We start from the raw sequence: 24276 nt of genomic DNA on the forward strand, positions 1-24276 counted from the left end.
AGATATGATAGCTCTACGGAGTTACTAAAAAGCTACAGTCTTCTAAATGTTAAACAGAAGGTAATGTTTTTACATAAGAGTACTATGATTTCATTGTCTGCTACTAATTTTCTCTTAAATCTGAGAGCATGCATGTGCTTCACTGCAGTCACTTAGGCCACAGTAGCAACTAACATATGCATAGTGTTGAGAATTTAACAAAGAGATTTTCTCTTATGCACGTAAAATGGTGGGGTCATTCTATATGTATGGTTTTGCATCATTTTCCTAATTACACATCATGAAGATTTTCCCATATCATTTTATATTTATCCGAAATATAATTAGGAATATCTTGATGACTATTTCTGTACCTAAAATAAACACCGTATTTCTGATTATTTTTTAAAATAAATTTTTGCCATAGGAAACCTTGGTCTCAGTATGTGAATATCTTTAGAAGCTTGATACACTAGGCCAATGGCTTTTAAGAAATGTTATATCAATTTACGGTCCTAGTCTAGTGGCACCAATTTGAGAAAGGAAATTGCTATTAAACATTTTATTTAACATTTCTTTGATATACTAATGAAGCTGAACATGATCTTTTCATGTAACTGTAGTGCTTTTGTGAAACGTTAATGTCCTTCACTTATTTTGAGTACTTTTCTTACTGACTCCTAAAAACATTTTCTGTTAAATATTAATGCTTACATTTTTATATTTTTTGCCAATGTTTCTTCTTAGTTTGCTATTTCTTTTAGATTTATTCTTGGTAGCTTTTGCCATAAACATTTAAACTCGTTATGCATAAAAACTATTTTTATACATAAATATGTATAACACAAATATCAAAACCAATCTACATACATTGATTTCTCTTCTTGTGATTTTCTCTCCTTTTTTGGCCCTTAGTCCTTTTTCTGGCTTGTGAATATATTGATATGATTTCTCCTTCCTTTTAAAGATTATTTCGTTTTATAGATTTAACACTTTAATTTAGCTGGAATTTATTTTGGTGGGAGAAAAGAATTCAATGTTTATTTTTCTCCAAACAGGTTGTTCCATTTATTAACAAATTTTGATAGAATACAAAATTTCATATCGTATTTATAAAAATACTCACAAGTTACCTATACAATGATGAAATATATTTTGATAATCCATTTACTCTTAGTACTGAAAAGTTCTTGAGTATGTAGGTCATTCTCCTCATTTTATAGATGAGAAAACTGAGATCTGGACAGACAGGGGTTTGGGCTAAGGCTTCACTTACTGATCGATGAAACTGTGGAGACAGCCTGTCCCCTGTGGCTTCCTGAGGATACTACTTAGGCGGTATTCTTCAATTCTATTGTTGCAATCAATGTTCTTGTTAGGTACTTAAAATATCAACAAACAGGTTTAGGCCAATTCCATCCAGGAACCATCTTAAATGCTTTTCAAATTTTGGTTTGCACTAAAGCTTAGGACAGTACTAATGGGACTATTAATATTACTTTTTTCAAAATTTTATTTTTTTTCAGTTTTTCCTAAGATAACAGAAGGTAACTTTCAGCAACAGCTATAACAACAGAGTTTAAGTATATAAGGCAGACATAAGAGCTAATGTGTGCCAACATCCAAGACTTATTTTAAGATACAATGCAAAAAATTCTGAAAATTCAGAAAAGTTTAAAGGAAATAAAGAGCATCCAAAATTTTATTATCCAGAAAATAACAGTATTTTAAAATTTGTCTTATATCCTTTCAGGCATTCTCTAGGTGTGCATGTGCACACATGCACATATACCTGATGCACAGAAATCTATTTTGCAAAAAGTGGAATTATACAAATTTCTTCATTAACTTTTCACTTAACATTGTACTGCAGAGATCTTTCGAGTTGGTAATATAACTGTACATCATCATTTTTAATGGGTGTATAATATTCGATTGTGGAGAATTTATTCAATTCTATTGATAGACATTTAGAGTTCTGTGCTACACACTTCTATAAAGACATCTTTTCTAATGAGGTTACCTTTAATGTTTTACAGTGAGCTTGTACCTGTAATTCTCCATCAATACCAAGAATGAGAGAGTAACAACGAACTCTTCCAACACACAAAGAGAACTTTGCAGGATCTAACTACCCCACACTCCCAGTTTTGTTTAAATAATCTGCATTTTACTAATAAATTGTTATTTTTCTCACATTACGTATCTCTTTCAAAATCCTATCGAAACATCGGCATTACAAGTCACTCACATTATCAGTAACTGAGATGTAAGTTTATGTCTTCATCATTTGTTGCTCTCTCCTATGTCTTTATAGCCCATTTTCTGACTATTCAACTATTAGAAATGGCTTTGGTCCTCCATTTTGGTGAACTACAGATTGCCAAAATCACTTCACACATGTGTAGACACAGCTAGTAAATCAATGGATGCTTCATTCTCTAATGTTTTTACTGTTATAAATCCTGTTGTCAGTGAATACTGACGAGGCTGCAGTGCCTCACAAAACACTCACTTCAGCAGTTCCAGGGTTTTGTGATCGAGGGCAAGGCGGGGGTTTCCAGTCAGGTCTAGTTCTTGTAATTTGGGAGGCAGATTTTCCGGTAAAGTGACTTCGCTTAGTTCATTACAGCTCAGATCCACACACTGAAGGAACAAGTGGAACAAGGACAGATGGTCAGGTGGTTGGTTCTATGCTCCAACTCTCTGCAGGTCAATCAGTCTGACCATTCACTATACTACGCTGGCCAAGTGCAGACAAGTAAATTTGACTGCTACTCTGCCACAGACATTCAAAACAGATTTTGCAAAATGCTGTTTATTTTTTCTTTTTGAATAACGCAGAAAATCCATACTCTTAATTATCCCTATCTTTTTAAGTTGATCTCTACATTTAAAAATTAAGCATTAACTGAAAAATTCTAAGTTTTTCTTATTGCTGACAAAATTTCTACACTTGTTATAGCCATGAGGGTTATAACAAGTTACAACATTAAGATGAACCTTCTTAAACAAAAACACATGCAAAATGAGGGAAAGACAGGGGATGAACACTCAAAGATGTACTTTGAGAACATATTTCAAAAGAAGCTAAATGAGAAACTGGTAAAGGATAGGTGGGCCTGTCTACTATATGTGAGAAAAAGGCATGAATCAAATATGGATCCTGCTCTCCAGGCACTGAATACCTACCTGAACTCTCCAGTGGCTCCTGCCTAATTTCTTAGAAAGCAACCACAAAAGAGTCAGCATATTGACTAGAACAGAAATTATGTGTTATCTGTGAATGAGAATAAATGCCTCCTTTCTCACAAAACCAATGTAAGGCCTGGTTAGAGCTAAGCCCTAAATGAGGTGCCGCCCTTCTGCTTTGGGAGCAGGGAACTAGGGCAGAAGGTCATTACACACAAGCAAGAACGAGAGCAACTTGTAATTTTTCTCGATAAGAGAATGTGGACCCCATAATTGGGCAGGATGGAGTGGAAAACATTCAGTTATCTAGCTTAAAGCAAAGAATTTCAGAATCTTAAAAGTAGCCCAAATTGTCTTTATTTGGAAAAATTCTTAAAGAACTTAAATCTATTATGGATTGGGGAGGGCTATAGACTAGATAAAATGAGAACCTATATTTTTGGAGAAATATATTCTTAACTGACTTCAAATCAATACAATGTTTCACACAAATTGTTTCATACTCTTATTCTCAAACAGTAGCAATGATGTAAAATTATATTGTAATTTTAAATAATTACTTTTCATGAGGGCATTATAACCACATTACAAAGAGTTGGACAAATAGAAAAGCTTAAAAACTTACCCTTAAATTTGGCACCCTAACACAACCAGTGTTAGCATTCTATTTTTTTTCTTGTAGTCATATTAATGTAAGAAAACTTTACAAAACCATAGATATAGGTAGAATTTCATTACATTTCACTTATTCCATATCTTCATTCCTATCACCTTTAATAGCCTTAATAATCTGAATAGAAATAGAATAATTCACTTAACCTCAACATTCATAATAGGGAAATGGGTCATCTTTTTGTTTGGTTTTTCCAATTATAAATAATGGTTGAATAAATAGTCAACTGGACTTTAATGAAAAACTGATAATAGTGGTTAATAATGAGTTATTCTGTCAGTACAGTCAGTATACATCAGCACAGATAAGACAACAAATGATATAAATACAATCTACCGGGCAATGCTGAGACATGAGCTTAAGGACTTGTTAGGTATGGGTAATTTAGAACCTAAGTAGTTGACAGAAATAAATTCGGAGGTCAGAGCTTGCTTTATGGGGCAAGATTATAGACATTTTAGAACGTTACTGAATTTTATGAAATTGGTTAGCAATATTTTTTTAATGTTACCTAAAGACAAACTTTCAGAGTTCTGCAAATGTAAAATGGCTCATTCTTCAAATTACCAAATTATAAAATGAGTTCTGTATTTATTTATAAAGATAAAATGCTGGAGATGGTAAAGCAGATCTTTACCACGGTGCTTATGCACTAATCCCTGCCCAGGCCCATTGGGGTCATCAAGTCTTCAATTCACTGCAGCCAGTTCCCTTTCAACTAGTGCCATTATCCTACCCTGTCCCCATCTCATTCCGCCCCCCCCGAGGACTATGGCTGCGCCCTAACTTGGCTTTCAGTCTCTCTTCCCTCCGATCCACTCCCCACAACGCTGTCAGGGTGATTCTCTGATGTGGTTTATTCTGTTCAATCACACTGTAGCTTTGGTCTTTCAATTGCTCTCTACTGCTCTTCAATCTGCCACCAAACTCCTCAGTGTGTCAAATAGGGCACACTCAACCACGTAAATGTATAAAAACTGCATAAAAAATTATGCGTGCTCTGTAAAGTATCTTCAAATGTCTATATAAATTTGTTAACCTGATCCATGAAGTTTACATCAGAAAGTGCCTGAAAAGTGAAGAATGATTAAGCAGGACAGCTTTTGTTCCTCATTAGGAGACTAGAATATGCTCCAAAGTCTATAACCACTGAGTTATTTTTTATTACGCATAAAACTCATGATAATTAGAAATGCTAAGATGCAAATGAAAAACTAGTTTTCATATATAAAGAATTCTTACTTTTTACACCAACACACACTCACAAATAAAAGCTGGGAGACGACTTTCATGCTAAGGAACTGCTTTCATCCACAGCCTACCGAGTCAGGAGGTAGGAGCTGCAGACTGTCGCTGCCACCCTTCTGCTATCTTCACTGACACAAACCACTTCATTTTTCAGCGCCTCAACTTTCCTCACCGATCAAATGGGGATATTTCATTAAATCGAAATGAATATCTGCTGACAGGAACGATGCATTTTCATTAAATCGAAATGAATATCTGCTGACAGGAACGATGCATGTCTCTACAGAGGACTATCACTAACTGCATGCTGTCTAATCAGGGGAGTTGCTTGCTGGGGAGGGGTGCACAGCGGTACAATTCACTTTCTCAAACTGCCTTCAGTCTTTGAGCCTCTTAACCACCCTCGAAATAAGTAGGGCACGTATAGTTAAGACAGATAGGAAAGAGGCAGGTGGCTCTGTGGCTAGCCTCATGTGATGTAGCCAGTAAGGGACAGAATCTAGAATACAATTTTCCCAGTTTCCAGTCCCGTGTTTTTTTCCTCTTCTAAGTCAGCAGTGTGGCCGAGTGACTGGGAAGGATGGTGCAAAGACAGCTGAGAGTCTGCACGCTGAGGAAATCCAACAGAGGTGCAAACATCCTGCGTGAATCAGAGACGACGGTTCTCTCTGTGGACCTGCGGCCTGGGGTTCATGGACTCAAACCACGCACCTTGATTTCTGGGAGCTGCATGACTTCAGGAAAGACCTCGATGCGATTGGAGTGAGCGATCACAGTGTGCACGCGCCGGCAGCTCAGGACGGTGGTGGGGAGGGCTTTCAGTTTGTTCCCACTGATATCGATTTCTTCAAGTTCCTCCAGTTTTGCCATTTTACTAAAAACGAGAAAATCCATGGGGGAGGGGGTCATAGATAATTATAAGGCAATTTAAGAAGAATTCATAATGAGAAACAAAAGAGGAATTTACTATGACTTTCGAGAGTCTCTAAAGATTCACCTGTAATAGTCATTTTAACACATAAGACAGTCTTTTCACTATTGTTTTGAGTATTCAAGTATTTTAACATCTCCTTTCCTACTACAAAACAAAAACTATTAATTTTAGCTTTTCAAATTGGCAACAAAAAGAAAAATGGATACCCTTTTCTTCTTAAAACTGTGTGAAAGCACAATCACCTTGCTATATAGCTTAGTCTGAACTCCAATGCAAATCCTACTCAAATGGGTCAAAAGTTAGCATTAATCCAAATATAAGTGTTTTATAAGAGCTTAGTTGGAGAGTATGAATTCTCTGTATTGGCACTGAAAACTCAAGGGGATGTGAAGGAAAATAGGGTTATAGCTCATATAAAGATATGTTTTCTCTTCAAGCCCCACTCCCCAAGTCCCTCTGACATGATTCATGATGACAAGGTGGTGGGAAGGAGTGGGGGGTACGCTGAAAGGTCACCCAAATCGTTGCTTGACTTTCTGGCAGTGCCCAAAAGTTAAACCATGCCCCAAAGACATGTCTCTCAATGCCTCCTAAGCATCTACAAAGAAGTAATCTCTGACTTTACCTTAATAACATGTCCTAATGTAATCTAACACTGTTATTTGAGAATGTCTTTTACTGTTCGGTCTTAACCTATAATCTATCAGTAATCTTAAGAATATTAATCAATAATTACAGTAACCAAATAAAGAAAATTTCCTGAGTTAGGGTCTTGTATTTTCTGTAAAACTGGAGGGAAAAACCCCTTCCAACTCTACAATCCTATAACTGCATCTCGCACTCCACACTCACACACTGACTTAGCTGTCCCTCACTTTGGCTACCACTGGTGATGCTAGATTCCAAGCAGCACAGAGTTCCCAGGGAGTGTGACCCACAGATGCAATCTGAATCATTTAGTTTGCAGTTATTGGTATCTTCTCTTTTTTCTGTGGTTTTGTCATAATAAATATTTATAAAATTAGCAAGAAACCCTTTATTACTTTACTTCTCATCATCTCTCACATGAGAAGGTTATATTACTTGCTTTTCATGAAAATAAACATATGCCTAAGATACAATAAGAACTAAGTTTTTGTCTTGTGAAATCAGATCTTTAAATCTCATAAATATCCAATATGGATTCAGGATATGCTATAAACATTATATACGCAATGAAGTAATCCATCTAAAATGGCCTGAATTAGTAAGACTATTATTTAAATGTGTTATTTTGAAAAGAAGTGTGGTGAAATCATGGGCAATGGGGTATGAAAAATGATCCAAAGTATAGAAATGAGGCCCAAGAAAGGAGAAGTTAAAAATTTACGATCCTCAGCAGGGAAGAAGGTCGCCACAGAAGGCCTTGATCACTGGGGCATGTTCTTTAATTCAACAACCATCTGTTGGGAGTCTACCCTAGGCCACACCTCGTGTGACACATGAGGCTAACGGAGACAAGTAAATCTCAGTCCTGTCTTGTAGGAGAGCTACTGTGCCACATCACAATCCCCAGGGAGATAGATATTATAGCAAGATGGGTTCTGATGGTGTGCATAAAAATATTCTCTGTATTTTGAGTGATTACAAGTGGCATAGGTCACCTGCAGAATCTGAGTTTGATGATCATTTCTCCTGCAGGGCTCAGACATTCACCATGTGAAATAGGATGATGAGTCCTTTCAGATATATTACCATTATGTGATTACCATGTTTTCTTCCAAAAACATCATCTCCTCATTCCATAGCAAGGAACGAGAACACAGAAGTTAAAAAAAAAAAAAAGTTGGATCATTAACATCAAATGAAGGGAAAAAATACAGAAATAAACACACTATAAAACACAGAGCAATGCTTAAAGTTGATGCGTATCTGGGGCTTGATCATTCAGTGAGGGTTTAAACAGACTGATAGTCTTGATGGCAGCAGAGAGGCTGTGCCAGTATTTTGCTTTGGCCTGGTGCTGAGTTGCAGTTAGCAGGAGAATGCCAGAGGGGTTGGTGTTTGCTTCTTTGATGTGTGGGAGTGTGTTCCAAGTCCTAACTTGTGAGATGGATAAACGCCAATGATTACATGAAGTGGAGTAAATCTTTCATGGCAGGCTCAGTGTGGAGATTCGCTAAAAGCGAGACAATGCCATTGCTCGCAAAAATTAGAACTCAACATCAAAACATTATTAAAAATGGAATCTTCGGACAGCCATACATCATTTGTAATGTCACATAGTTTCTGTGTTGCACAGGCCACCGCTACTTTTTAGACCATAGACACAAACACAAAAGTTGGTTCCTAATTAAGAAACTTCAGGTTCCTAGTGTGTATTCTAATTACCACACCATATTATGTTAATTTTTTAAAAGTTAATTTGGTTAAAAAGAAGCAGCAGAAGAAATACATCTGCTAAATAACACAGCATATTTCAAAATCCTAAGAATGTTCTAGTGATTGGGTCTTTGGGTATATTCATATTAGAAAAACCAAACACATTTCCCTTTAGGGGAATGCTGATCATGGCTTATATAAAAGACAACTATAAACAAAAATCAGGGAGAAACAAGCTTTATATTATCTGGGAAATGAACATTCTAGCCTTCGCCTTTCCATCTGTGAATCCGTTTTCAGAAACGCAGTTAAAAACATCACTCTGTGATCTTCTTTTACCTTGCTGGAAAGCTTTGCAGTCGGTTGTAGGCCATGTGCAGGATCTTCAGATGGCGGTGCCCTGTTAACGAGGGCACACATTTATCTGTGAGGCTGTTGTTGGTTAAATACAGCTCCTGTAAGACGCTGCTCGTCTCTTCAGAAAGTGTGGCCGGAGGAAGGGTTTCCAGTTTGTTCGCAGATGCGTTCAGGAATCTTAGGCTACGAAGACAAAAGGCAGCAAAATTCTACTGATAAGCCAGAGCTCTAGTCCAGACTCATCAAAAAATCCAGTTTGCTGACAGATACTTAGCATCCTAGAAACTGGTTTTGAGACAGGAATGTAAAGATAGGACATGGCTTTAGCAGGATACCTGTCCCACTATCTATGATGAACACAACAGCTATGGGTGTTAAATACAAAGAGAGAGAGAAACCAACTTCTATGGAAGCACAAAGGTGAGGAGGAAGTGACTACTTTTATAGCTGCTGGGGATGGAAGAGTGATAAAGTAAATTTTCTGTCTTAAATAAGAGAAAAACAATTGCTCAGTTTAAAAAAAAAAAAGAGCTCTTACAAAAATAAAATAATTAGACATTAAACCACAATACAACTAAATCATAGTGACTAATTCCTTTTCAGTATGATGTCAAAACCAGGTTTACTGACATGGATTCACTACCGCAAGAGATAATTTGCTCTGATAATGAAACACTATAAAGCAGGAAAAAGGAAGAACTACAACTATATGCATCAACAGGATGAACCTCACAGATGTAACATTCAGCGAAGGAAGCCAGACACCAGAGGGTACACTGCATGATTCCTTAACTACAGAGCTCAATTTAGACAAAACTAATCTATGGTATCAGAAGTAAAGGAAAGGAAGCCGTGTCTCAGAGAGGGCTTCTGAGTGTTCTAACACGATAACGTTCTGGTTCTTGACCTGGGTGCCGGGTACACGAGTGTGCTTACTTTGAGAAAATTCAACATGTGTTACACTTACGATTTGGTCCCTTCTCTGTGTTTATATTATACTTCAAAAATTTTACATTAAAACAAACAAACAAGATATATCTATGTATGCAACTGGTTATCCAAATGATTGAGTGAGCAATGGCTAAAATATGAAGAATGTTTTTATACCCAAATTAGCTAAAATGGTCAAACACAGTGTAATCCTTCCACTGTTACAGTGAGACACAGATAAATGCAAAAGGCAAAGCCGGAGCACTGAAACAGAATCGCTGCTGTGGTCAGGTTCCAGATCAGAAGGGCAGGGAAGGGCCGGGAGAGGAAGGGAAGGGAAGAGCAGGTACTGTGTGTGGCTCACAAGTCAGACGAACGACCCTCTCACTTCACAGTGGATCTCTACCGTGTGCGTGTCACTGAGACGCTGCAGCAAGCGGAACCTGGAGAGTTGAGCCCACAGGACTCACTCAGTTGGCAAGAACAAAACTGCCTTGCCTCCTCACCTAGGACTACCCTGTTAATGAACTTCCATGTTCTCGTTTTAAAATCACCTGGGTTTGAAACCGTCAGCATTCAATTCAGGATTATTCTGCCATATGTTCGGCAAAAATAATCGAATTTTCCTTAAAAAGGAAGAATATGGAATACCAGGTATGGTTATTTTTAATCTTGGATAAAAAGAAGGCTTTGTATTCAGGAGCCATTACCAGGACTGCCATTCCAAGCTCTCAATTCACTAATTCAATATTCCCCAATCTTGCAACCCCCACACACTTACACATACACCCCCAACTCCACTACTTATCCGAGGAAAAGCAGCTTCCCCAAAATAGAACATTTTCCATTAAAGAAACACGTATTCCATTGACATTTAAAAAAAAAAAAAGGAAGTTAGAAAAGGGCTGTACAGCCAGCCCATAAATAGTCATGGGAAATTATAGTCGTGTGTGCTACAGAGAAGAAAATAAAGGTCATTCATGCAGTTTCTGAAATGGTTTTGAACTAGGAAGGAAACCAGTCTCAGCACCACAGTTCTTTAAAGTATTTTTGCGAGTCTGTTTCTTTAGGTCCCATTTAAATCACCTGACTTAAATACCCTGTTAAAAATTTCTTCAGTGTAGAATTAGAAAAAATTAAAATGTATTGTCCTAAAATATCATGGACTGGGGTTGGCTGGGAATCTGACAATCTCATTAAAAAACAATTCTCTAGGAAATACATAGTGATAGATACAGGAAAAGAGAGGAATTACTTCATAAATGTTTGCATACTTTTAGGCCAGAAAGAAGGAAGATTGTTTTGAAAGAAAAAAAATTAACAAGTAAATGCTCATCTAGAAAGCTATAGAAGGGACTTAAAAAACCCCTCACAACATCTGAATGAAGAAAAAAACAGTGATTTCCAAAATGACTTGTTCTCTCTTCGTGTTGAAATTTGCCTGTACTAAAGGCACTATATACTCTTCATGGGAAATAAAGGGGGAAGCAAAAATCCCACATCCTACCCCTCCAGGAAATGAAAGTAAGCTGAAACTGCACTGGCTGGTTCCAAAGAGTTTCATTTGTACTGAATAAAGCCCGACTGAGTCATCTTGTTAGTCAATGGGCAGAGAGCAAATACTGAACTAAAAAGATTTATTATAATAGTCTTAGGAAAATTAAATTCAATACCCATCCTCTTAAATACAAAACATTTGTCCCACAACTTTACAATGTTTCAGGATACAAATTAAACTGGTTTAATGTAGGTGTTGTACTTCTACAGAATGAGCAATTAACTTTAATTTTACAAAATCTAACAGTTTTACTCAATAAATAGGGTATATAACTCCACTCTTGCTTTCGGCTAAATTCCTAAAGCACTGAGTTGGTTTCAATTCAATAGGATGTGATAACCTCATCAAGCTTCTTCCTTTTAGCATTTTGTTATAACTGTTTAAAATTCTGTTTAACATGCCAAGAGGTCTTTCATCCATACAGCCTTCCTTGCTATGTAACCCTCTTGTACTAATAAGATAAGCAGTAACATATCACATTGTTTTCTGTTCATTTGTAAGGTGCTTTGCTCGTTCCTATTTTCCATTTCATCGGATTCCCCCATCGTCCCAGAGATGCCCCCTCATACTTCAAAGACAGAAACTAAAGCTGAGAAAAGTCAAATTATTTGGCGATGGTTAAATAGTAATTACTTGCAGAGCTAGAAATAAAACACAGACCTTGTCAATCTTAAGAATCCACTATTCCCTAACACATCTCTCCAAAATAAAATTCAAATGGTAAAAAAGAAATAATAAAACGTTTTCCTGAGGACATTTTTATAGGCTTTTCTCTCCAAAAAAGCGGGAGGTCAAGCTGAGTACCTGCTGGGTAATGTGAAGACAAACATGCACACAGCACTTCAAACTCAATTCTTAAAATCACTTAATAACTAGCGTAGTACTCAAAAACTTTCTTTAGCAGAAAATACAAAAGACGAAAAGACATTCACAGATAGTTCCTACCCTAAAGCATCTGGAAAGCTGCCCACAACAGCGATGAGATCAATCCACTTCCAGCTTCTTGAGCAATTACTTTGTTCTTCCTTGGCACATTCTGTCCATCTCTCTGGTTTATCTAGGTTTTTCTGTTTTTTATTTTTATTTTTTAATAATTTTCCAGTATACCCTTAAATTTTACAGCCAAACTGTCCTTGAAACAAAGGACAAGAGTTGGATACCACAACAGACTTATCCATTTGTAGTATAGCAGATATTCTGCATTTAAATATTTTTCCTGGAGATCAGTACTGGGACTTGTGGTCTATTAAAAATGCAAAAGGTGAAGACTCTAAACCCAGCAAAATGCTTCTACTTTTCAACAATCCCCTGATTTTTTGTTCCAAAATGTTCCAGAAATGCCAAACATACATTCTAAATTCCTTATCATTTGTCTTAACAACATAGCACTTTTGACAATTTCATCTATTTTCATAAGTCTGATAATTCTTAAAGCAAGGACTTTCCAGGTTTTTATGATGTTAACAAAAGTACAAAATATATTTTACACGACCACCCAGTAAAGTACAGATGCAAAATATACATGTATAACTGAAACAAAAGTTTCATGAAAACGTATTTAACCTCACTCTACCTTACGCTGGTATTTTCTATCCTATTTAATCTTTTAAGTGCTGATAGAAATCCACTAAATTAATGTTATACCCCACCAAACAGTTCGAAAAAGAACCACAATTATTAATTGTCTAGCAACACCACCTAACAGCGAGGATTCCAAATGAAGAAAAAGCGCAGAGTCCAACAGAATTCACAGACTATTATTTTGGAAGGTCTGCAAATCTGCCTGGCATAGGCAATAAAGATCATTAAGTCTAGAGAGTAAAGGAACAAAGTTACATAGATATAAGAATTGTTGAAAAACTAAAAAATAATTACTTTTAAAAATTAAGTATAATTAAGAATTAATGAACATTGATTAATGAGCAATACTATAAATTCATCTATAGACCTTATCCTAAGTTCATCAATCATCCCACTGATGTTTTCTATCTGGTCCAGGATCTAATCTAGGATCCCATGTTGCAGTTCATTATTACGCCATCTTAGTCTCCTCTAATTAGTCTATTTGTCTCAAATGACCTTGACACTTTTGAAAAGTACTAGACAAAATTTTGTAGAATATCTTTCAATTTAGGTTTTATCATCACTAGAATAAGGTGATACATTTTTGGCAAAAATACACAGAAGTGATATTATGCCCTCCTATCAGAAAATTCATGATTCTCAACTTCAACCTCCAAATATTCTTATTAAGTAGGTCAGAGTAAGGCCTCAAAATCTGTAGAATTAAAAATTCTGATGACTGGTCATGCTGAGTCAGTAGAACTGCGATGAGGGCCAGGAATCTACATGTTTAGTAAGTAATCTAGGGGACTGTGAAGACACACATTGAGAAAGATTGTTTTATTTCACTATGGCTCTCAAAATACTAGAACTTCACAAGATAGCTCTCTTCACTTAAAAAAAAATAAGTGTAGGCAACTTAGCTCTTCAAAATTCCAGAAATATCTGTCTTTGCCAAAAGGCACCAGTTGTCATGGTCAATCGATTATGCTCTTTCAAATTTCCTGTTCCCTTTTAGGCCCCTTGATATTTACACATGTTCTGTCTGACTCACTAAAACTTATGGTCTGTAATGTGACTAATACTCTAGAGATATCTAATAATTACCATGTACTTCATCTGCACATATACTCCCCCAACTCCCATCCCTGAAAATGTCTTGTACTGTTCCAACCAAAGATAAAAACAGACCCTAGTGTCCACCCACAACAGGAATCTATAACTCTCTGTGTAAAGGGTTGGTTGCTAATTTGAGTGACCTCATCAGGAACAGCTCTCTGGACATCATATGAGTGCGTGGATGCGAGGTGGGTGTGGAGTCAGACACCGCCAGGGTTTCAGGAAGAACGAGAGATGGCACCTGCTTCTCCGTCCACTCTGGTGACCCATGGGAATATCCATCCCCACCCTTGCCCATCTGTTGATCAAAACTGATGATCTGAAACTCTTTTGGGGGTTTCCATCAAGAAAACCCTCAACTCTAAGAAAAAATTAGTAAAATGAGAGATCTAGACCAGTAAGATCCAGATTAGAATATTTGCCAGTTCATGCTCAGAACCATATGACCTGATCATAAAATAAAAATCACAGTCAGCTTCTCAGCAACATATAGAGTCCACCATATTTCACATCTACATATATTTTTAAACAGCCAGTGAAAAGCAAGTCAAATTAAACAAAGGTCAAAGATGAACATGGAGAGTAAACTCATAAACTGAAATTTCTGATTCAAGTCATAAGAATTTTGATAAAAATTGGTCTAAAGTTTTCAGAGGAAGTTGAAGATATTACGAAAAGTCATCTAATTTAAAGTAGGTTCCCCTTTCCTATTTGGTTACCAAATGCCTTCCTGCTACTAGGTAAAGTACATTAACATAAACCACCCTAAAGCTGTAACATTTAACAGACAACGTCATGTAACTATTGGTTTTAGCAGCCAAGATTCAGAGTCAAGACCGCTCCCCCACCCCCGAAAGAGTCTTTTGCTCTGTGTCCAATAATTCATGTCTTTCTGACGGTTCTCTTAATGCTCCCAAGCATAAGTTCTACTCAGAACAGAAACTAAACCATGTATAACTTACGAAGACTGGTATTCAGACCCTTTCTTCAGTTATATAAACACAGAACTGGTAACAATAGTTTATTACTACACACACAAATTTAAAAAGGAGCACCTATATATTTTTAAGATTTGTATTATGGAGCAAACCGACTAGAAGAGGAATTGAAGCAGAGTTTCATTACTGTCTGAAGCTCTCTGCCAAACACACAGCTATGTATTATACAACACAGTACTGTTCTTCACATCAGGAGCCAAATTAAAACCAACTGCATCATCTCTAGTCTTTAATCCTCTCAAACGCACCTTTTACTAGTTTATTGTGCAGTCATTTTAAACTCTGCATTAGATTGGAAGCTCCCTGAAGGCAATACCCGCGGTTAGTCATTCTTCGCCCGTTGCAGCACTCAGCACAGTGACTTAAGATGCTGGTCCTGAACAACGTGAATGAAAACAAACCAAAACTGAAACCGCCTGCAAGAACCTTGCCATAAAAAACCCTCTTTAACATTTTAAAATTTATGTTTTCTGGGTGGACCTGCTCCCACAACTCCCCAAACTGTCAGTACTAGTTTATTTCTTCCCCCAAATCCAAACCAAACAAACAACATTTCTACATTTTCCTGAATGTTAATTATGCCTCCCTCTTCTCTCTCCCTCCTTCTCTCCCCCTCCTCCCGCCCCCATATATATATTTAAATTTAAGTAGATAAAATATCAATTATCTAGGTTTGAGAAAAGGAATAAGTAGAAGTATTAACTCTTTAAGAAGCAGTCAATAGTTTGGTGAGAATCATTATACAATGTTGTTTTTCTTGTTTTCCAACAAGTGAAATAACACAAGAATGTTGTTCAAAAAAGAACTGACTTTGCCTCACCCTCTTCATAAGCATATCTGCCTGAACCAACCTTCTTAACTTTTCTGACTCTGAGTCATGAGTAATAAGATCAGCTGCTACACTATGCTGGAGATGTGGCTGTTACATTGGTTGAAAAACAAAGGCATCAGAATATGCCTGCCTGAAAAAGTTCCTTATTTCAGCCTTTTTTGGTCATTTGCTTTTCTCTCATAAAATAAAAGCAGGATGGTACTGCTCTAATTCACCCAACCCCTTACTCCAGAACTTTCCTGTGCGGGAAATGTATTTAGCATGGCCTACTCTCCTTGCAAGGTCTGTGGAGGCTGACTAATTGCCCCCACAACAGCCCTGACTATTCAGATAACGGAAATTTCTGCCTAAACGCCTTTAGCTTACACTGCGGCTCGGCTATTATGCTCTACGTGAGAGCAACTGTCCTCTTTCAGTGGCTCAATTTAGGTCCTAAATTTTCCATGTTGCATTACTAGAAATATTCCAGTTCACACAATCCTCCCTTTTCCAACTTATGGATTCCATTTGGGAACTATACAAAATAGGTGATGTGGGAAACCGAAATGCCAAGTGACTTGCACGGGTGTTAGATGTGTTGTCAAAACACATCTAAACATGAAAACAGCCTCCTCGACTACAGCATAAATGCCCTCAGGACATGTTGTTAGACCCTCCTGGCCCCAAGGAGCCTCAGTGACTGCTTACCAATTGCCTCTAGAAAACAAAAAACAGTTACAGACTGGTCCCTTTAAAATCGAATCCTCAGACGTGAATAAAGAATGATTATTGTCTATTGCAGAGTTCCAGCACTATTTACCTACTCTACTAGCCACAGACTTTTCAGACTTGGCCAGATTTGGAAATAGTTTTATCTCAAAGAATCCTAAACCTGAATCCATCCACCTATTTGTTTCTCCAGATTTAGTGTAGACTCCAGGAGAACAAATGGGTTTTCATTATAAAGCTGCACCCAGATTTTGCGTAGTCTTATGAAAGAAAATGCAAGGTTAGAGTATAACTTATAATTCTCCACAGGAAGAAATCAACCCTATGGTACTCCTAACAACGAAAAGCATGTGTCTATATGCTGCGCACTGTATTCTGATCTGAATGCAGAAGCAAACACAATTCTTTAAATAATCTTGAAACACTGCTCTGTCAGGGGAAGACTACAGCTCAAGTCGATTACAATGTGAAAACCCCATTTTCTCACAATTGCATTATTTCTCCATAATTATTCCAGCAGGAATTCATTTTAACTTACATTAAGTACAGAGAATAAATGTTTTTTTTTTTTTAAATGAGGAAAACAGGAGTGCTAGAAATATTCTCTACCCTGCTCTGGGTGACGGTTACAGGGTGCACGCATTCGTACAAATTCCCTGAGCAAGATATGGAAGAGCTGCACTCTTTTAAAAAGCTACATGTTGTATTTTGATAAAAATATTGTTAAAAAAAAGGGAAAGAAGAGGGGGAAAAATACAAATCCAAGATTGAGGGTAGTTTTTAAAATTCCTTAAAATTCCTATTGTTTAAGAAACACAGGCTTGCTGAGCGCCTTGTTCAATCCGGACCCGCTGTGGGTGCGACTGTAATGAAGACGCAGTCGTTGGATGCGCGGGGACAGACGAGCGCGGATTAGAGCGCGGCGAAAGCGTCGTGAGGGTCACGATGGGAGCAGCACGGGCAGCTCAGGCCGCAGGCTCCGTGTCCAGTTCCGGTTAAGAGCCACAGCTCTCAGAAGGCCATCTCCCCCGCAAGCACACACACTGAAACGTACCTCGAATGTACGAAAAGGTCCATCATTATTTCCTTCTCTTCGAGAAGCACAAAATTAAACTTAACTTTTTAATCTTTATCATGAGGTACACTAAAAGCTACATCTTTCAAGCTATGTCCCTAACTAAAAATAAACATTAGCAGAGATCAACCTGATTCAGGCCACCGGGCTATGAGGCATTTCAGTGCAACACACAAGGGCTGCGAAGCCAACAAGATGCTCCAAAGTTAACACTCAGCTACTTAAAGTTTTCTTTAACGAAAGTTCTGCTTGTGGCAATTCTTCACAGAAAACAGATTTCACTTAATGTTTAAAATAACCTCCCCCTCAACCCAAAACAATTTCTTTAAATGCTTAATGAAATGAGTTATTCAGAAAAATTCTGTTCAAAGGAAAATAAATTTAAAAGATAAAAACTGGTTAAAAGGAAAAAAAAAACCCAAAAAACAAGAGAACTAAACAAACTGTAGGAAAATCCATCTCTGTCACCCAAAGTCACAAATATGTGCAAGCAAGACCAGAATCCTGTGACAGCTAAGGTGAGCCTGGAGCAGGCTGCACAGGTTTTGAACAGGTAGCAAACTTCCCACCCTTGCACAACTTAACCCGCTTCTCTCCGCAAAGCAGTGGAGCTGATGAAGACTCTATAGGATATTCCTACGAAATGGTCAGAGAAGTGGCTGACACCCATTTTCTTCAGAAATCTGGGGCAGACAGAAGATCAGTAAGTCCACACAAATGGATCGTGTGAGACAAGGATGCTAACAAGGGGGCATTTTACAACTCAGATGAATAACCAAAACAAAGGAGTCACTTTACCTGTCTGCCTTCATCAGAAGGTTTGGCGGCAGCTCCAGGAGCTGGTTGTGCTGCACATCCAACACCTCCACGGAGGTTCTCTCCAGCCTTTCGGGTAGCCTTGTCAGCCGGTTGTGTCCTGCCAGGAGCTTCCGGAGGCTGCTGTTACAAAACAAGCTGTGGAAAAGGGGAAGAACATAGAAGGCGACTTACTTAGAGCTAATTTTGGATTAAAGATTAAAAAATGAATAAGAGTAGGAGAATACTTAAAATTCTCTCCAAAAAACATAAATTCATTCGGAGCAACTGCAAATTCATTTTAACATAAGCTCAAACTTGGAGCTGTTCATATTTCAATATTTTCCCTACTTTAAACCCTTTTCCCGTTGAGAAAAAAAAAAGTGTAGCTTGCTGCCAGCGTTCATTTAATATCATGCGTAGGAATGCTACATTCTCTACAATTTGACATTTTCAGCAATCGAGAATTACTTTATTTTGTAAGTCGAAACACCACTACTAAATACAGAATGTTGTAAATAGAGTGATGTTATCTGTTTTCAAAGACTACTGATATACTAGAGCGATGCAAAAATAATAATAATAATAAAAGCGAGATAGTCCACAGCAAACTTTGGGGTAAGGTTAGGATTACTATCTGCGAGTTACCTTGGAGTAAAGGCTGCAGCAGCAAGCGCCCTTGCTTAGTATTTTCGGGGCAAAAGGGAAAAGGGTTAAAAAAAAAAGTGGGAAAAACTATAAAAATAAATACTTAACAAAGAAGCTCTACTTAGTGAAAGAGAAAAAACATTTCATAGAAGATACTGAAGACAGCAATGTAATACTGCCGGGTTTACAAGGCCAGCTTTAAAAGGTGGTAGTGGTAGTGGGCTTCTCAAGGTAGGGCGTCTGTCTTTTATCGCCCAAGAATGCAGGGTATTCCACTCACAACGGATTCTGAATAAATACAGTCAAGCAATTTTTACCTACAGGATGAACATTAAATAAAGGATTCTTCTATCCAATTAATCTTTTACAGATGCCCGAGAAAATGTTAAATTCTTCCTCAGTTGCATTTCACAATCATAACTATTGCTCCCTTTCCTCACTCTCCTTCTAAGTCTGTATATTTTTGTTTTCTCTTTGGTTTAATCCTAGACCAAAGGAGAGACTCCCTCCTAAAGAGAATAGAATGTACTTAATCCACTATTTTCTTTTGAGCCGTAAAGAGCTCTGTGGAAGCTTGGCTGCGTTTCTTCTATGGGTTATCTAAGCTGAAATAAACGATAGACACTTGCTAATCTAATGTGAATCCACTTTATGACACTTGGAGCTTCAGCCATTGTACAGAATAAAACAGACCCTGGGTATAAATACAGAAACCTGGGGACGGTGGGAAAGTGAAGTTATAATGTGCATCGGGATCATTTTGGAATGAGAATTCATGCACATTGCTGTCAAAGAATGAGGCTTCTTCACCCACCTCCTGTTTTTCATCATTCTGACATCCCTCAACTGATGTCCAAAACTCTGAAAATCACCCTACATTACAGCCACAACTTTATTCACTTCAAATACCAAGACTAGATTCTTTGCTCATAAAGATACTGGGAACCTGTTCCAACTGGGACACACAGGCCGCCAGTAATGATCTCTAACATGTCTGACGCGGCAGGCTGAAATAGCAACTTGACATGACAGATTATCCAGGACTGTCCTTCAGTCACTGTTAACACAGGGGGCAGTCTCTGTAATGGCCACTTCAACCCAATAATTCAAGATTTGTTTCTCCAATTTTACTGCCTTGCTGGCTCTAGGGTACAATTTAGGATGGGGTTACTTACTATTTACAAACACACATACACACACGCACACTCTTTAACCTTAAATACATGGATAACTGAAAGATAGGTGACAAAATTTTTATCTTGATTTTTTTCCAAATAAAAAAGTAGACTTGACAACGTTAGGAAGTATTAAATGCTAATTATTGGATTTAGTTCAATACTTTTGGATACTAAGCACTAAAACACCTTCTTTTCTTTTTAATACATCTCTTCTGAATTTTAGTTTCTCTTTTGTCAAACCCTTCATGCATATCACTTAAATAAAGCTTGACTATTAAATCAACTTCTAATGAGTCACTGTCTTGTCTGAAATATTGGATCAATGACAGAGCTGATACAAAGTTTACAGCTAAACACCACCATAAATAAGAAAACAATACATATTGTTTTTGTCCCATGGGTTAAAAACACAAACCCACAAAACAAACACTGTTTAAATTCCTTGACAATAGAGCATTTAGGATTTGCTCTGAATGAGCATTTGTTTAGATACCACCCCCCAAACCTGTAATAACACAGAGCAAATCAAGGAAAACTGGATGAAATGTCAGTTATCTTGTATTTATTTAATTGTTAGCTTATCCATATAATATCTTTGTTGTGCCCGACAGAGAAACACAGGCCTAGATTCCAGTGTGCTATTACTGTTGAACTGGGGAGGCTGGAGTGGAGAAGAGAACAGAGTAAGCAGAAGAGAGATAACGAAAGAATTTTTTCAACCAATTATTTCTTTCCTATTATTAGTAGCCTGCTTTCATTTTTGCTATTTGTCTTCTAAAAGCCTGCCCCTCCCCGCTAACACACACACACACACAATGCTGTCCACAGGGCACATCACCAAACTGTCTGGGTGATGGTGATGGGCTGCACTGAGTCACCTAAATGCTCAGTCAACATAAAGCTCTAAAGCAGAAAGCATTTTCAAATGGACTGAATTTATGAATATAATGTATGACTGAGAAAGCAAAATTAACAGCTTTCCAGGGAATGAAGATTTCCTTTATGACCAGTATATTCTAACACAGTGATATCCAACAGAAACATAATGAAAGCCAAATATAATGTAATTTAAAAATAAAAGTGAAAACAGGCGAATTAATTCTTATAGTACTTTTTATCTGACTCAATATATCCAAAACGTATTTTCATGATTCTTATTCTTTATAAGAAAACAGAGGAATATTGACCATATACCTTTAAGGATCATGCACCTAAGGTAAAACTTTAGCGACATATTTCCAAAATATTTTCATTGCTATCTTTGACTATACATCGTTAGAAACAACTGACTTCCTTTGTTCAGTGACTGGCCAAGAATGGTGCAAAGAGCTAGACCTGAGTTGTGGCAGCCACTAGTCTCAAATAGCTACTTAAATTTAAATTAATGAAAATTAAATAAAATTTAAAATTCAGTTCCTTGGTCACACTAGCCACATTTCAAGTGCTCAATAGTCACATGTGGCTAATGGATACCATGCTGGATAGCACGGATAGATATAGAGCATGTCAATCACCACAGCAAGTTCTACGGGTCAGCAGGAGAACAGATCACTCTTCTGGTTATTAATTTTATGGCTGGTCACAACAGTCCAATCATACTTTGTGCCCAAATTAGTAAACCTGAAGATGTCTGTATCTATGGACATTAGATTATCATCACATGGCTATTTTAGAAATCTTGCCAGTAAAGTAAAAATTATGAAATAAAAAATAATAATACATGTTAAGAGAGAAGGAAAGAAAATTTCTTGGATTTTCTACACCAAATTTCACACCAAGAAAAAAAGAATATAGTTTGCTCTTTCTAGGTTTAATGATCTAATAATCTTTTATTCCTCAAAATTATGTTCAAGGGAAACCAAACATTATTTGTGGGTAAGGCAGACATGTCAGGTCAATAGACAGAAGGGAAAGAGTCTAAAAGAATTAAGATTATAGAGGTGAACCAATCATACTGCTGTTTGCTGAGTCTCTGAATATTTCTTTGGGCATATTTACAAACTTCCACCAAGCACCACCCACTGCATGACCTTGAAGAGTCTGAGAGTCAAAGCCTCACTCCACTCTTCGCTGCACGAAGAGAGTCCATGACTTGAAGACACCACATGAGGTAACGGGCACTAAATAAGGACTTTTTTTTTATTAAGAAACAAATACAAAACTCTTAGGAGTTCATAATAACACATGAAACACTGACTCAGCAATTTTTAAAAACTGTTTATCAAATTTGAGATTCTCTAACATGATCTGTAATACTCACCGTGCAGGAAGTTCATATATTTGATTATGGCCAATATCCAAAACTTCTAGCTTTCGGCTTTCACATATCCATTCAGGCACATTTTCTAAGTGGTTCCTAAATATAAGAATATATGATTTTTTTCTTTGATTGAAATTTAACCTAGAGTATAATTTCAAACTCAAAATAATTACACAGAATAAATGAAACTTCAAATGAACTACCAAAGTACAGTGAGTATACATCAAAAGGATATGTGTGTTCACTTTAATCTAGAAGCAAGAATTATGATACGGAATAAGAAATAAAGAAAAAGTAGGAAAGGACATAGTTATATCATCTCTGAAGTCTTTGAAAAAAATAAATAAATAAAAGTCTGGTTCCCAGAACTACTATCCTAAAAAGTCTGTAAGCCCATGCAAGTTTAGCAAGAGATCTTATACTTAGAAACAAACACTCACACACTTCTAGTTAAAACAGTTTTATTTTCCAATTTACATTTTTACCCTTAACATTAAAATACGTCTCGGTTCCAGTGGGTATCATGAGAACACAGCTACAGGTAAACAGAAATGGCAGCAGTGAAAAGGTACACTGACCGTTAAGACTCAGAATTATCTGAAAACATTTACTTAGGCATCGGATGGTAATTATAATTACCAGAAACAAGCGAATTAATTGTGACTTTATTAAATGAACTGACCACTTCTGAGACAAATCTATATCTGAATGTCTCCCTAATCATAGATGGTTAGTCTTTCATCTTCTTTTTTAAATATGTGAAATGACCAGGCACAAAGAATCTAAAATGGTATGTTTATTATGACAACAATTCTTTATAAACAGATGAACAATTCTGTAAAAAAAAAGATGTCTGGGACAAGAACTATATTAGAGCAAAAGCGAAAATAACTGTGATATTAAGGTGGTGGCAATCAATATGTGTGATTTAAAAATCATGTCCTTTAATTTTGCTATTACATTAATGTTTTCAATTAAAATACAAAAAGGAAGGCATTATTTTCTGCCTAGTATCTATATAGGTATATAGAATTTTGGCTTTGAAGCCTTAAAGATTGATACGTTCACTGACTTTAATTTATAGTAGTTAACCCCTAACACAGCTTAATAAGATAGGAGAGTGAAAGTACCCTTTATTATAAACAACCTCAGTACAGCAATAAAACTCTTGTAAGTGTGAAACTTTGAACTTGAGGAACTCTAAGTACCTAGTAAACACTATGATGGATGACAGCTCAGCCCCTTCAGATAACAAACATTCACACCAAAGGAGGAGGGCGAAAGACTCAGAGCTATTTGAGGGGAATCAGAGGTTTCCTGAGACAGAGTCATAGCTTAGAAGGTGAATGAAGCAGAGCATGTTACAGTGAAGGTTCTGGACATGACAGTTACAAAAGAAAGGTAAACAGCATTTAAGTGGCAGAATTTAGGAACGAGCAGGACATAAGAGTTTTCAATTCAGTCTCACTTAGGGGTTTCAATGAGAACCATGTGCCAATTATATCCTATAAATAAAGGGAAAGTGGATTCACTCTATGGCCAACTCTCTCAAGTACATCTTTTCACCATGTATGCAAACCCACTCCAGTACCGTTCTTATTTAAAGGGTGACAACAACAACATTCAAGGCTGACAGGAAAAGAAAATGAACTTAATCAGGTAATATCTGACTTCTAGTACATTAAACAAAACTATCTGACATGAATTTAGTAGGAAATGCATGAAATATTACTCATAAAGGATTTTATAATTATAAATTTCTAATAAAACTACAATTTAATAATTTTCACAATAGCTAAATTTTGGCACATTCTTACATAATTATGATGGAGAATATTATTAACACATGTGATTTTATACAATGAAAT

At 36.8% G+C, this 24276-nt stretch overlaps 1 protein-coding gene across 1 annotated transcript in view; it reads right to left on the bottom strand.

The window, feature by feature from the left end:
* PHLPP1 (PH domain and leucine rich repeat protein phosphatase 1) overlaps positions 1-24276 on the bottom strand; it is a 166582-nt gene that overhangs the window by 12073 nt on the left and 130233 nt on the right. The window contains exons 9-13 of the mRNA XM_039840068.1: positions 22409-22504; positions 18326-18481; positions 8727-8927; positions 5804-5966; positions 2495-2625 (exon numbers count right to left, since the gene is read on the bottom strand). Coding sequence (XP_039696002.1) covers positions 2495-2625; positions 5804-5966; positions 8727-8927; positions 18326-18481; positions 22409-22504 — 747 coding nt within the window. The remainder of the gene's footprint in view (positions 1-2494; positions 2626-5803; positions 5967-8726; positions 8928-18325; positions 18482-22408; positions 22505-24276) is intronic.

This window comes from Pteropus medius, unplaced genomic scaffold, assembly GCF_902729225.1.
Source record: "Pteropus medius unplaced genomic scaffold, Ma_sr-lr_union100, whole genome shotgun sequence".
Lineage (NCBI taxonomy): Eukaryota > Metazoa > Chordata > Mammalia > Chiroptera > Pteropodidae > Pteropus > Pteropus medius.